The 16558-nt window shown below is 35.3% G+C and overlaps 1 protein-coding gene across 1 annotated transcript in view; it reads left to right on the top strand.

Moving 5' to 3' along the window:
• Positions 1–7410: 7410 nt before the first annotated feature.
• The window catches only part of LOC149410682 (uncharacterized), a 40967-nt gene continuing 31819 nt past the window's right edge, over positions 7411–16558 (top strand). Inside the window, exons 1-7 of the mRNA XM_089648307.1 lie at positions 7411–7520; positions 8607–8771; positions 12326–13399; positions 13540–13643; positions 14568–14756; positions 16113–16159; positions 16239–16387. Of these exons, the coding sequence (XP_089504433.1) occupies positions 8662–8771; positions 12326–13399; positions 13540–13643; positions 14568–14756; positions 16113–16159; positions 16239–16387 (1673 nt within the window). The 5' untranslated portion in view covers positions 7411–7520; positions 8607–8661. The remainder of the gene's footprint in view (positions 7521–8606; positions 8772–12325; positions 13400–13539; positions 13644–14567; positions 14757–16112; positions 16160–16238; positions 16388–16558) is intronic.

Below are 16558 nucleotides of genomic sequence, written 5' to 3'. Positions count from 1 at the left end.
ATAATGATTTATACCTACAAAGACCGCGCCGTCAATGTGATAATCAGGGACATTGAGTATCCATTCCACCTCCCAAAATGATAGTACTAATCTGTCTGTCTCTTTCTTTCAGTATCGCACATCATTCGAACTAGATCTTTATGTTGATTGGTCAATGTCGTTTGGTGTCAGTTATTAACCGTTTGGTTGCCAATCGTCGATTTTCGTCGATTCGTGTTTTAACGAAGATTGCCGATCGTCAATTTCCGTCGATTGCGTCAGTCGTGTTCTGATTCGCGCGTACGTCGGTACGTAAAATTCTCATTTTTTCGAAACGCCTGGACTTCAGGATCCTCCTCCGCGTGATTCTAAACCAATATTCTTTAATAAAACACCGAAAAAATCATCGAAATCCTTGAAAATTCAAAGAATTTATGGGGTTTTAAAAAAATATATAGTTTCATAAAAAATAATGTTTTTTTGGTGGCATTTTACAAGCAACTGTATGAATTTTTTCGGCACTCAAACGGTTAATATTCTAATCTCTGCTAACGTATTTCAAGTCGCCGAATATTCGTTTTGTTTGTGATTTTGTAGATTGTATTCTACCAAATGTGGATCTAATTGAATAAAGTAAGCATTATTTCATTAATTATTGTTTTATATTATACCAAAAATTACACTCACGTGTAATCAGCCGTCAATACGACGGTCGCAGTCTTTATAGGTATGGAGCAGTACCCGGTTGTTTTAGTGTTGCATAAAAAAGCATGTTTTTACCTGTCACAGACGACATCTATATAGTATAAGTATATAAAAACAATTGGTGAAGAACATTCGGATTTTGAACAAACGAACATTAACAAAATAAATAAAAACCACATTTGTACTTTATATCGATTGTTTCTAGAACCAATCAATTTTCATGTATATTACATAGGTGTATATGAATATAGATTCATGGTGATACAAGGCACACTAAGAATTAACACTAACAATATACACATTTTAGGCATATATATTCAAACATTAAATAAAAAAAATGTAAGTAAATCCAGTATCGCCCCGGTATGGAAAAATATAGTGTGAATGTGTCTATACTTCACTGATAGGGAGTTTATCTCAAATTGTAGATAGCAATATGTACCTACGTAACACACTTTGTATAAAGGTGACGATACATAATACAAACATGTTCCACGCGTACAATGTTGACAGTGCCACCTGCCACCATATGGGATGTATCTAAGTGGAGTAGTGGTTAAAACAATTGACTTGGGATCCTGAGGTGAATACCGCACAATAGTCAGTGGGACTATTACATCGCCCGATTGTGCGATGTAATGTTGTGAGGCTCAAGGGAGGCGGGAGGGAAAAAGATGGGGGAGAGGAAAGAGGAGAAGGAGATGGGTTAGAGGAAGGTTGGGAAGTATCCGGCTATTCAGATCTGGTCAACTAAACACAGCTATTTCAATTTTTTCGATTCTGAATGGTGTGAGTATTTGTGTTATGTTATTTTTATATTGTTGTGTTATTTTATTAAAAAATATGGAACAAACAACAATATTGAAAACATATCTTATTTTTTTAGAGTTGAATGGATATTTTAAAGCGTGGTGTTAATAAGAGCAAAAAAAAATTAAAATTAAAAACCAGTGAAGAAAAGAACAGATAGAAGTATATTGTGGAAGTTTCGGCCCAACCGAAATATGGTTAATTTAATCTTATTAGATATTTTCAAATACCAGAATTCTTTATCAAACAGATTATCAAATTCATTGACCTGTCTATGTATATCACCATTTATTAACCTAACGAACTCTAATGAAGGAACAATATTTTATTTATTTATTTATTTATTTAACGCCCAGAGGGCTTTTACATGGTTGGTAGTATAATTTTAATTTGACAAATACTTTGAAACATACAAAATAAAAATAAAATTACATTTGATAAAAGCTATGCAACAAGTCATACAAACACAAGAAACAAAAACAGAAAATTACAGCTATTTGTTGGTTTACATGATGTGTTTAGGACATAGACATATGAATATTAGTAGACCTGCCCTAAGTGATTAAAAGCGTATTATCCCCACTCCCCATACCGGTTCCATTGGAGCCGGCTGGGCTCGCGTATGGCCTCAAGTGAAATTTGAAAACGTGACGTCATCATTCTTGTGCGAACTATGGTCGAGGCATCATCGGTTCATTTTACGAAATAACACGGCAAAATGTTGACTTGTGATATGAAAAAATAGATGTGAAAAAGAGAATAAACCCAATTGTCGTATTACATTCCATAAGTAAGCATTATTTTACTCTATTTTAAGCTTATTCACACCGTATTATATGGATCAGTTTTAGAAACATATACTATCACATCACAATGTAGCGATTCTCAAGTGTGCTCATCGTTGTTTACTGGTGTTAGTAAATTATGAAACATTTGTAAAAGTGTCTTAACTAAATACTCTGAAACTAACTACGACTCTGCAAACAGAAGAAATTTACTTTGCCGAATTTGGACTTCGCAAATTAGTTCATAACGTGGCGAGTAATTTGCGCTCCCATGTAAAAATGTCTATTCATTCAAAAGCAGATTTTACTTTTAAGAAGTAAATGGTGATATTATAATGCGAGATGCCTATTTACTGTCAGATTGATTTATTGACGAATCACAGTCAGCTTCACCCCCTTCGTTCTTCAACAGTTGATTTTACCCCTCGCCATTATCTTCTCGTCTATTAATTCCTATGTCTGTGGTTTAGGAGTATTGTTGAAATAAATGTTTTAAATGATCCACAAAACTTGCTAAGTTGGTATTGAATATGTCAACATCACCCAAGTAATGATTTCCCATGGTGTGAAGTCGTTGTATCAGAGAGTGGGCAATGTAGTTACGCTTATGTGTGCTGCTGTAGAATATTGTATTTTGTCGTGTTGATACTGTGGTTGTATGTATGTTTATAAGTTGCAGGAGTTCACAACAGTCGAATTTAAAGTTAAGTATTTTGAATAAGAACGTTAAATCGTTTATTTTACGTCTATCTTCTAATGTATGTATTTTTGGAGTATTTAATAAGAAATTGTATTTTAAGTCTTCGGCAGGGATATTTAATTTAAAATTTATAAAACGTAGAAATTTTATTTGTATTCGCTCAATGTTGTTAATGTGAATTTTATAAGATGGAGACCAAACTACTGAGTTATATTCAATTAGACTTCTTACTAGAGATACGTATAATAGTTTAATGGCTTGTAAAGAATTAAAGTTGTTAGTTGTTCTTAATACGAAGCCTAGTGTTTTCATACCTTTGTTCACAATTTGATGGATATGATTGGTCAAACTTAGTTTTTCGTCCAAAATAATTCCAAGATCTCTCATTTCCGTGACTCTTTCTAAAGCTATGTTATTGATGGAATATTCGAATAAAACAGGATTTTTGTTATAATAATATTTGGGTTAAAATAGTTTTTTATAACCTACATATTTTAAAAATGTAATTTATTATTTGGTGATACACTTACACAAATGTTCATATTTGCGCACTCGCTTCTTTCTTTCTATAATATCTTGCGTAGATCAGTTGATGTGCCGCACACAACGATGAAAAATTAGATGGAACGTTGGTGGGGAGGGGAAAGAGATGGAGAAGAGTAAGGTGGGGAATTACCTGGCTATTCAAATCTGTTCACCAAACACAGCTAAAACTATTTCAAAGAACTTTTCGATTCTGAAGGTGGTCTTTCACCAGGGCGATACTGGGAGTATATTTCACTCTTGAGAAATTATCAAATGTGCAGATTATTTCGCTACAGAGGCTGGCGGCAAATGATCTGATAACAAAGACTTGAAGGACAAAGCCTTTTGCGGAACTAATCCAAGACAAATGAGGCATACAATATTTTGCTTTATGTTTTCAAAATGCAAATGCATAATTCTAACACAACTAAACTAAGTAATCATCACGTCATTTATCCACACGGGTAGGTAGAGAGGACGAACTGCCAACCAACTCGGTCTTGGCACATACTTCTTGCTTCATTCACATTCATACATATCCATCTGTTATTCTGACTCTTGACATGGCCTGACTCGGCACGACCGCCACGGCTCAAGTATTTGACTTCACTCGACCGTAGTCTTTCTCGGGCGTCACCAACTTATTTTGCCTAGTAAAAGTTGAAAAATTACACATTTATAACTACAAAAAATATTTATATATAAAAAACTGTCTCTTCACAATCGTGATTTCCCGTACAAAATCCATGTTGTCCCCTTTTAAAGCGAGGGCATATGAGGTTGGTTCGCCTTATCTCATTGGAATCCATTTCTAATAAAAAAAATGTTGGCTCGTCTTGCTATCCCCATTTCCAGTAAAATGGCAATGATTGCTTTAATTCATTGACAGTTGTTGGTGTCCACTTTTTTGCCTGTGAATTCGGCTTCAAATTTCCTGTGTTCAAAAATTGTGCAGCATAACGATTGATTTCTTTGACAATATTTTCAAGAAGTAACGAGGTGAAAAATAAATTGAAATAGGCTGTTTTTTTGTCGCACAAAGGTTTTGTCGTCCGTAGTGTCGCTGTCATTTGATACATTGCGCGAACAATATACAGGGTGTATCGGCACGTACCCGACAAACTTTAACCACCTATTCCTTAGCACATTTGGTGTAAAAAATGTTATGGGCACTTTGCTGTCCTGTAACATTTTTTTTTAATAAAAAATTTACTATTCATATTTTCACCACATGTCACCAATGTTTTATCCTTTGTCAAAGTTTGAAAACCCGTCTGGCAATATTTTGTTCGAGTTTTGTTGAATAATGTACGTACGTACCTACGTTGGCGCGCTTTTACAATCACAACGAAATGGCACGGCACCATTCGTCTCATTTTTAACTATTATTATTTAGTGTGTACGAAAGAGCGAGGACACTTTTTGACACACTTGCTAATAACAGCTGTTGAACACGAGAAACAATGCAAATGACAGTGACGGAGTGTGGATTTTTTATTTATTTTTTGTTTTTAATGGAAAAAAAATGTTACCGGACAGCAAAGTGCCCATAACATTTTTTACTCCAAATGTGCTGAGGAATAGCTGGTTAAAGTTTGTCGGGTACTTGCCGATACACCCTGTATAGGTGGTATAAATAGGTGGTGAAAATACAGTTATCAAGACACGCGCCAAACGCAATACACCGCACTCAAATAAAACATGCGCTCTTCCGAGGACCGACAAATGCGATTTAAAGCGCCGTATAGCAATTTTCGTGAGTAACTCTTGCAGCACAAGCTGGCGAGAATAGCACTCTAACGGTTAATATAAAAATATTTAAATAAATTTTCAAGCCTTGAAAAATATTATTCAAATGCATAATATTGGGTCAAAGAATGATTTTTATTTTTTCGGGAGCTTTTATTGTAATTTTTATAATGCAAACTGAAAGCGCGGTATTCTCTCTTTCTAATACTGTTTAAATCATATTTCTCACCGTAATACAAAATGAGATGGCATAACTTTTACGAGACCATGTAAGGCTGGGATATATATCTTCCTTAAAGACTACAGTTGTTGGCTGTCTATGAAGAATATCTCGCAAAATTGCCCAATGGGTTAATTAGTATAAATTAACATAATATGGTATATTTGCAACAGAGTGGTAGACAATCTCAGTATCACCCTGGCTAAAGATTACCATTCAGATTCAAAACTTTGCTTGGAATGGCTTTAGCCATGTTGAACGCCCTTGAGGTGATTTCTCACGAAAACGGCGCTATATAAATTAGCCAAATATTATTATAAATATTATTGGAATTTCCCAACCTTCCTCTCCCCCATATCCTTTCCCTCCCACTCTCTATACAGGGTGTATCGGCACTAACCCGACAAACTATAACCAGCTATTCCTTAGCATATTTGGAGTAAAAAATGTTATGGGCACTTTGCTGTCCGGTAGCATTTTTTTTTTCAATTAAAAACAAAAAAATTAAAAATTTCCACACTACATCACTGTCATTGGCTTTGCTTTTCGTGTTCAACAGCTGTTATAAGCAAGTATGTCGAAAAGCGTCTTCGCTCTTTCGCACACACTAAATAATAATAGTTAAAAATGAGACGAATGGTGCCGTGCCATTTCGTTGTGATTGTAAAAGTGCGCCAATATAGGTACACACGTGCATTATTCAATGAAATTCGAATAAAATATTGTCAGATGGGTTTTCAAAGGATAAAACAGTGGTGACATGTGGTGAAAATATAAATAATATTTTTTTTATTAAAAAACGTTACCGGACAGCAAAGTGCACATAAGATTTTTTACTCCAAATATGCTAAGGAATAGCTGGTTAAAGTTTGTCGGGTACGTGCCGATACACCCTGTATAGTTGCGTCAGAATAACAGAAGAGTGGTACCTAAATACGAACAAATTACTCAATTAACCCACTCTAAGAATCTATTTTGAGCATATAAATAGTAGTTTCTTGTAGAAATTGTTGAATGAAGTGTAATTTCCATAATCTATGCTTAAAAGTGCGGTGGTTAGGTGAATAATTACCGAAGCAAGGAGTGTGTGCCAAGACAGAGTCGAGTCGCTGTCCATCCTCTATGCATACCTCTCCGAAACGGCGTGATGGTTAGTTAGTGCAATTAACAGATAGGTCATCCTTATGTTAGAAAACATCGAAACATATTGCAGCAAATAACATCGAAAAAAACCCATTGTAGAACATAATACGTCTGAACCCGTAAACGTTCAAGTGGAAAGGGGGATTCAAAGAATAATTTAATTGGTGCTAATTGAAATAATCACCTGAAAGTCCCAATACGATGATCCCCGGAACGATGAAGACGGAGTTGGAAAATGCGTGCTCGAAAAGACCATCGTCCCTTGCACTCCCCAGGTCAACCATCTCGATTGATTCGATTAGCAGTTAGAATTCGAAGACATTTAAATTATTACCAATAATAATATGTCACGGGAATCATTTTTGCTCGTTTGTTTATAAATACACCCAAACATTTTACCGGCTGCGACGGCCGAAAGACAGTGTTTGTGTTTACAATGCGCAAGCGTCAAAATAATATGACGTTTCTCATGTACAAAACAAGAGCACGCGTACGTTTTATGAATGCATCTCCCTCTTTGTACCCAAAAAAGTGAAACACAGTATCAACGTCAAATTAATCACGTCGATTTACCAGTTAAGTAATAGGCACAGAGTCATTTTAAGTATTCGTACAAACAAAAAATATGAATTATTTACATCGTTTAGAATAAAATCTTTATTTAAAATCCATAAAAAATACTGAAGATGTTATCAATTATTTTTCTATTCTTCGTTTAGTACTTTTTCTATTTAACATTTTTGTCAAACTTGGTTGATTACTCCTGAGAAAATCTAAGCACTGTACTTGATTCATTTTCAAAATGATCACAATTTTTCGCTAAATTATTGTTTTACGACTTACGGCTTCCTGGTCATGTAATTATTGGCAGTGTCTAAATAAAACAATGTAGCCTACTAACGGGGTAAGTATCATGTCCAATAATTGAGTTAGTTGAATTGTGAGTGCGGTGTTTTCGCGCTCAATGCCTGCCGCCATAATAATGTTGAATGCACAGGCCGTCTAATGTCAGCCATGACAGGCGATGGTCTATAACAGGCCGCTAACAAAATTTTCATTTCGTTTCCGAAATTTGAAAACATGTGTATAGGTACATGTTTATGATGTTGTAGTATATAATATATTCTATTGTATATTATATGTTTGTTTTTGCCATAATACTTTTATGAAATACTAATATTTTGTAAAACATAATTTCTGTTTGGAATAAAATGATCTGTCAATATTTTCCCATCTACCTACTTATGTATTTTTCTAGCAATGAAAAATATTTTCTCTGTACTTGAAGTTTGCACAAAATGAAAGAAATCAACAAAATTATCTATGTAGTAGAAAATTTAGTAAAGTTGCAGAATACACAAATTGACGGGTGGACAATAAAAACGATGATTTCAATATTATTTAGTAGTATTGTGAGGTTTTTTATAATACTTGGCTGTGAAAATCTCAAATAATATCTACATATTTCGTTTTTCGTTAATTCTACGCCGAGTTTAGTGTCCGGAGTGGTATAAATACTAATAGTATATAAGCAGAGAGAAATATACTCTCAGTATCACCCTATTGAAAGGCCTATTTCTATTTTTATTTTTTTTAATACCGCTCACTAACTTTGCCCGTTTTTGGAGACCAGATCTCAATAGCCTGGTGCTGTCCCACCTTCTTCCCTTCCCCAGTATCTTCAGTCTCACAACATACCATATGTTGACATAGTCCCATTGGCTCCGGTCAGTTAGGACCCTTGTGCGATATTCACATTTTTAAAAAAATTAAATAATACCTAACGGCATTTATAAAAATACAAGACACATTATATTCATACTAATCGAACAAAAAATGTTACACCGCTTGTGATAAGGATGGCCATTCGAAGAATGTGTGTACAAATGAAACAGCTATATGAACGGCCCGCTAAAGTATGTCCACTGGACTCTGTAACGTATCTTGCTCTATTAATTCATCTATGCCTAATGGTGTACTTTTGTTACAGACAAATAATCACCATCAGTTTTGTACAATAAACGTTGTACGACGGGTGGTTCATCATGACTTCTTCATCTTCAATAATCCTGTGCCTCCAAAATAACCTGGGTGAGGATACCCTCATTCCTGTGGAACCGGGCGATGATTTCCATACATTCTTGGAAAATGCCAGGTAAGACCAGTTTTGTCTCTTCTCGGTAAAGTTTCCTTAAGGCTGAATTACATCTGCCGAGTGCTCGGCCGTGTCACTCCTTTGTTACTCGACCGAGCATTTTACTGATAGTAGAGGTGATCACATGTAGCAGAGAAAGTGGGCGAGTCAGTTCATTGAAATTAGTTTAAAGTGCTGTAAACAGTCTTAGCAATAAGCCACGTCGGCTTATTTCCAACCCGCCAAATAATTCAATATTTTTAATATTCATAACACATCTTCGGATCTACCGGATCTGCCCTGATGATGGACACTGCAACGCTGTCCGAAACGTCGGCTAAAGAAGGAGTTAGCGCAACACGGCATAACACCCCAAAAACAAACAACAAAAATGTACTAGTACTTCTATCAACAATTACTGCTTATTATTTTTTTTTTCCACCTGTAAACAACCAACTTTATTTTTGTAGGAGAGGCTTTGTTATTGCTAAATTTCCCACTAGATGGCGTCGAGACATATTATATCTACATTTGTTGGTGAAATATTTTGACTCATTGGTCCAGAGCGTCTGACCTGACATCAGAAGGCGCGGGTTCAATTCCCGTCGGCGGCATTTATTTTTACTAGGGAGATATTTTCAATTTGTTTTTAGATTCTATTACATCTTCGGATCTATCGGATCTGCCCTGATGATGGACACTGCAACGCCGTCCGAAACGTCGGCTAAAGAAGGAGTTAGCGCAACACGGCATAACACCCCAAAAACAAACAACAAAAATATTTTCAATTTGTATTGATATTACAGGCGACTAATAATTGCTTATACTAATTTATTATCCTTTGTGCTATGCATAAAAAACCTTGTCTTATAAACATTAGTTTATCATTAAAAAAAATAATGCTGTAAACATGGTTCCGCGATGGAGGGAAAAGAAAAAAATTAAGAGAATTTTACAACAACAAATGTAAAACTTTTTATTTTATTTATTTATTATTTTTGTTATAAAACATTGATATTACTAGAATGTTAATAATAACAAAAAAGTAGTCATGCTGTGCTGCCACAAGGCAGTTTGTCTGCAGGTTCTACCATTTTTCTAATTTTATAAACATAACACATTTTGTTAGTAAATTTATTTCAATTTAATTTCACAACACATTTTGTTAGCAAATTTACTTCAATTTAATTTCACGACAGTGCCTATCTGTAATGCACTGGTCCCTTCTGATTGCAGCTTCCTTTATCATTTTCCACTATTCCTCCCCTGTATTATCATTTGATTATAATTTAATGCATATTTTATCATGTCCTCCGACATAAATAGTTGTTTCTTAGGTATAATTGCAGAATTCAGCTGCACTCTTAGTAAGAAATTAAAAATAAATAACACTTTGTTTCAGCTTCATTACTACAAGATATGACTATTTATTTAGGGGGAGATGGTAAAAGATGCATTAAAGTTCGTTTTTTTTCAAAGTTCAAAATTTCATATGTATTATTGAGAGATTCAATCACCATATTTTTGATCCGACATTTGTCGGTTAAGTAGTAGGTTCAGTAGGTTTGTAGGTTTGTAGGTTAAGTTTTAAGGTTTGGAAATATGCAATAATTTTTAGTTAAAATAACCCAAAGTAAGAACCTAATCATCTTTTTTGTGCGCATATTTTTTCATCTCCATAGTAATGTTAGTTTGATCTGAAATCAAATGTTACTAAAAAAAGGTTTCTTACTAAGCATGCATCGGAATAATGCAATTTTACTGCAGTAATTTGTTAACTCAACCCGTTCTACGTGTCGGTAAGCAATCGACATAAACCGAGTGCTGTAAGACGCTGTGAAGAAAATTAAGTTCGCCCTTTTTTAAGGTAACGGTTACAGCGCACTTCATTGTGGAACTTTTCTCCGCAGAATCTTAAGAAGTAAGAAGGTTAAGGTAACTTTACCATTTTCTCTTCTCCTCCCCCTTGTCCTATTCGGATACCTATTGTTTCGATACGGCACCTCCAGACATACCCGACCTGGGCTACTTCAGCAGCCTCCATCCATTTTGCGGGCCCCGTTTCTCCCCGCACAGCCTCTGACTTTGCTTTCCCCAACTCTCAGTTTCATGGTCATTGTAAATGTCACTACATAAATTGATACAGCTGAAGGATCTGTTGTTACCTCCCTCTTTCTCATGAACAAAGCATGTATCAGAAAGAACTGAGTTCTCAGTGACAGGACCACATTTACTTAGCAGGTAAAAGAGTTAGTTTAGCAGTCATATAAAGAGATCTGCTTCGGCAAAGATTTTTATTTTTGTAACCAACCAAAGTGAGACAAACCTGTCAAATAAATCCTATGAATAGAAAAGGCAACAAAGTTAAAATGGTAAAACCAAATACCTACCCCCTAATATAATAATAATACCTTCAACTTCGAAAAATCCTCAAACATTCTGATGCTATTGTGCTACACTAGCGCCTCCTAATAGGGCGAGTTGTGCGGCTTGGTTTTCTTTCATGTTATCCTTTAAAATAATTAAGATGGTTTGTTTTTTTTGCCCATGTAAGTACAGAATATGAATATATAGTTTTACACAAAAATATGTAAAGAATTTAACGAACGTATATTTTTAATTTAACTATAATTATAATTAATTAAATTAATTATAACCACCAATTAACTTATCAAAATTTTGTGGCATCCTGAGAAATGACTTAAGGCGATGCACTACATCGTGTAATATTTTAAATTGAGCCGCTATCAATAACAACCCTTACGTAGATGGCGATAAGGTTTAAATTCCCGCTTAACACCATCCGCCTGTTTTGATTTATGCAAGAAAAAAACATGGCTAAAAAGTGTTTTTATTTTTTTATTTTGTGGATGTTCAGGCATAAATATTTAATTTTTTTTTCGATCATTTTATAGATAACTTAATTTGCCACATTATACAATAAAATCATAACCGAAAATGGGTTCGTAAGTAGTAGATTTTGAACTTTAAAGCAGTTTTCATAGGCCTTATACATTATTTTTTTCTGGGCTTATAAAAAAACTTATTCAAAAAATACTCAATTATTTCAAAGGTCAAGATGTATTCTACTCGCAGTATTTAATTAAAGCATCTGAAACATTTCTAGGCGACCAAATTTTCAAACCAATAACACATGATTTTGCATTACTACGTATGGCATCGCCTTAAGAGTCTTTTTGTTGTTTATAATTATTACATCTGTAAACTGCACACACAGAACAGAACAGAACGTATATATATTTTTTTATCAATATTGATCAAAATACAAATTAGAAAGTGCAAAACATTGACACCAAGAACTACATAATTCAATTTCTCGCCATTGAAAGGAATGTCAACGACAACATGCTATGCTAGCACCTCTAGCAGCCAGCGTTTATGATCCTGCCAGTATTTTACTGGTGGTGGGCGTTTTATCAATATTATATGGTATTTGGTATAACCTATAATGACCAACATTGTTTTCATTGTCATTAGACCAACAAACATGACTGGTCATTAAATAAAGGTTAATGAGTTGTACTTCGTATTTCTAACAATATTTTTTTCCACAGATCTGTTCTCGGTAAAGATGTTGACATATCCACCATCACAGGGGGCGAGGATGTCTCCTTAAGCGACAATATCCACCAATTCATTCTGCACTCTCAACTTATTGTAAATTCAGAAATACAGAACCCTGCCGGCATGCATAATTTCACAATGCAGTCGCAACAGCTGTTACTACCAGATGAAGAACATGTCCCAAACCAAAATGTAGAAGAAATCGTCTACGTAGTGAGTGATGGACAAGCATTGTATGTCAATGATGACTGCAATGAAATTTTTGCATATTGTCCAGATTCTACAGAATTCCAAGAATCAAATATTCAGCAAATTTCTAAAAGCGAATGTTATGATGATATAGTTGATAATGGTATAAGGCAAAACACAGAGACCGCCATCGTATCTGCAATGCAAAAACATAACATGTTTGAGATTGTTAACGATGAGATATCGCATTACAATGTCACCGAATCCAAAGAATGCGTAGTTGTAAAACTTGGTCATTCAAATCATCCAGCTGTAAATGGAGATATCGGTTTGCAAGGAATGCCATCAAAAGATAAACATCTGGCTAAGAAAAACAATAAGAACTCAAACAAATGTCATTTTTGCTGTGTGCTCTTCCCGTCCAGTGCATTTCTGACATATATTTTCGACGCTAGTGACCAGAAAGACATGCGTAAAATTCAGAAGTCCAAAAAATCAACAGAACCTCCAAAAATCATCTGTTCCGCTTGCTTGAATAGAGACTATACCAAATATGACCAAATGCCAAAAGCCTTAGGAGAAAACGACTACCTGGTTATCAAAAACAATATACAAATGATTTATAAAAGAGTTCTTGCAAATAGAAATGCAAAGGAAGCAATGACGATTCCAAAGTATTTAAATGAATTGGTCCGGGAAAGAGACGAAGACCTGATGGAAGAAAATGAGCCTTTTATTGTGCAGAAGGAAGATGGAAACTTTGATATTGTCGTTGATCAGAACATCAAGCAATCTTTTAAAGGGATCCCTGAACTTGTTAAAAGAGAAAATGTTGAAGTCATAGTCAAAGAAGAAGGATCTCTCTATTCTTGTAGGTGAGAAAAATGTTTCTTTGTAGTTCCCCAAACTTTTAGCACCTGTGATAATTTTGTTTGCCGATCGTTTCATTCGTGTTCAACACAGGCATTTAATCAATCGATTGCACCATCTTTAATGTGTCATAATTGTTTTGTAGGTTATGCGGTCTGGAATCAAACCAGCTTCCGTTACTCCATAGTTTGGAACATATCCTCACTACAGCAGATCAAAAGATATTCCCTTGTGTATTGTGTGAATTCGGTAAGTTCTTTTCCTTCCCTTGAAGAATTCCTGTTGAATGTTGTACAAATACCTATTTTTAACTACTATCTGTAACATTCTTTTCCATTTCTCTACATTTGGGCCCACTTGTTTTATCAGGGGTAGAGCTTAAAGCCAAGGTTTTTGGCAAATTTATATTTAGCAAAATATATATATTTTTTAATTAGTTTCAATGGCAAAGTTTTTACATGATATAGGTATAAAGTATAATATAACCATACGTTTCCTGTTCTGAGGCTGCCTGTAGTTTTTTTAACTTTTGTATTTAGTTTCAACTTGTCTTCATAATGTTTTGTAAGTTGAATATCACTTTCACTCTCAGCCATGCTTTTACTTTTGTTTCAAATATATTCATTTCCATTATTTTTTGTTTGATTTTGTAGAGCATTGTATAATTTCATGGCATGGAATTTAATATTTCTCTGTCCAAAAGATGTATTCGAACTGGGAATAACCAGTATTTTATGGCTTATTACTCTGCTTGAGTATTTATGTTTCGCAGTGGAGTATTCAGATATGTTTTTTTTAGTTTAAATAAAATACTTTTTTAATAAATTTTTCAAATATTTATAACTCTGTAATTTTTTAAACCTTGTCTTTATGAATCAACGCGTTAGGTGTAATGGTGCATATTTAACAAATACGTTAAGAAAGTACAGAATGTCCAAAATGAAACAATTTTTTTTCATTTCTATGGCAAAAGCGATTTTAGAACAAATATAGTAGATTCGAATGTGAGGTTATGATTTACTCCTGAACATGCCAGTTTGATAATGGACAGGAAATTGGCATTACTTAACTATTTCGTGGATTGAATTTATTCTTGTATGTCCATTTTCTTCATTCATTTTGGTGTGTTATTATTTCAATTTCCTGCAAAATTTCACACCTTTTTTTCCATAGGATACACCTCCTACAGAGAGTTGGAGGAGCACATGCACTCCAACCACGGAGACAACCGCGAGGATCTGGAGCTGCTGCAGAGGGTGCTGAGCGCCCAGGCGGGGGCGGGGGCAGGGGAGCAGCAGACCGGGGAGCAGGTGTGGCTAGACGAGGGCACCGGGGTCTTCCTCACCGTTTCCAGGAAGGAAGGTGGGGATAGTTATGCTATAATGCGGTGGAACTCTGTTTTAAGATTTTTTTAATATTATTTATTCTAGGGATAGATACTCTCAAATGACCAAGACCACTGTTCGGAATCAAAACGTTACTTTAAATGGCTTTGGCCATGTTTGGTAATCAGATCTGAATAGCCAGGTCCTTCCCAACCTTCCTCTTCCCCTTACTTCCCCTCCCCACTACCTTGAGCCTCAAAACATACCTTAATTGGGATGCCATAGTCTCACTGGATAGACACATCCACTGGGAGCAGTTGGGACTCCTTGGGTTATTCTTACAATTTATTTTTATTTTTGTGTAGTGAAACATTCTGATTTTTTTTATATAAAAAAGAAGCTAGAATGATTTTTTCCCAGCTGTATCACTGACTCATTGTACAATTTATCATCCATAACCATTGACATAAATACAAAGACGTGTTATGTTCATACTAATCGAAAAAAAATTATAGCACGTTCCTGTATATAGATTGAAATCGAATAACGAAACACATAAGAAAAGAATACCCACAACGAATATGCGTGAATGAATCAAATGGCTACAAATAACGTCATTCATAGCTAAATGGAACGGAACGCATTAGAGAGAGCCATTTAAAGAATATGTGTACGGATGAAGCAGCTATATTATTATGAACGTCCTTCGTTTTTAATTGTTCTTCACGACACCAGTTGCGAGCTTAAACGGCCCACTGACGGGCAAGCATGTCACAGACGAACGACTAGCATTTTTGTATGGATATCCACTGGATAAATCGCTTGACGTCATGCTCAGACTGCTCGCTACGGACATGCTCGCATTGCTCGCCCGTCAGTAGGCCGCTTTTACCCTACTTTTCGATAAACAAACGAGCGAGCAAAGTAGTAAAATACGACCTACGTACTGTCACTATGTTGTCCTTCATTCACTTATGTGTTTCTGCATTCGCTATCTCACTTTATTTCATTTGACATTTAATGATTTCGAGTAGCAAAAAGCATTGTGAATAATTATAGTATTTATTGAAATAATAAGCAATTTTTGTGTGGAAAGAAAGTCACATTTTGTTTTTGCTCAAGAATGATTTTAGCATATCTCAAAAGCATAGGAAGGCATTTTTATACAAAAAAGACCCTAGAGCGACTTAAGAGCGACCCTAACACAGCATAATACCCCAAAAACAAATCACTGCAACTAGAGCGCCTTGTTTGTGGCAGCTGGTAACAGCTTGACTGACCGACGAACTAATGTGCGATACTATAGTGAAACCACGCTTTTGTCACCTATCTTCCCTTTTAAGTCTATAGCGTTCTGTTTTTATTAAAAGTCCTCAAATTTATATTATTCCAGATCAGCCTAACAGAACACAATCACGCCCTGAATTCAACTATCAGAAGGTACGTTTATTGAGCATTTTAATTACCCCCTTCTTGAAAGGTTCAAAACTTCACTAAAAATCCTAAACTCTAATTCTAGGATGATGATTCTGACTCTGAAGGCGGATTGTGGATAGTCCAGGCTGAGTATGGAGATGTTGATGAGGATACGCAGCCCATTATTGGAACGGTTGAAGAACTGGATGGAACATTTGTCTCTCCTCGAATGTTTCAGTGCGATGTGTGCAAGTAAGTAGTCCCTCGTCATTCACCTCCAGTCCTCAAGCCTTCCCATCCTGCTCCAGTATTCTTCCATGCTGTCAGTCAACCAATTCTTCCGCCTTTTCTTTTCTTCTGGGTCGCTTTTACTCCTACACCTATTTGGTCATAATTTTAAGTGTCCTGTCATCTGACATTCTT

Source organism: Hesperophylax consimilis, chromosome 27, assembly GCF_061612785.1.
Source record: "Hesperophylax consimilis isolate HC1 chromosome 27, BYU_Hcon_1.0, whole genome shotgun sequence".
Taxonomy (NCBI): Eukaryota; Metazoa; Arthropoda; class Insecta; order Trichoptera; family Limnephilidae; genus Hesperophylax; species Hesperophylax consimilis.
Note: the sequence above shows the minus strand (reverse complement) of the source record. Positions and strands in the feature narration are given on the sequence as shown.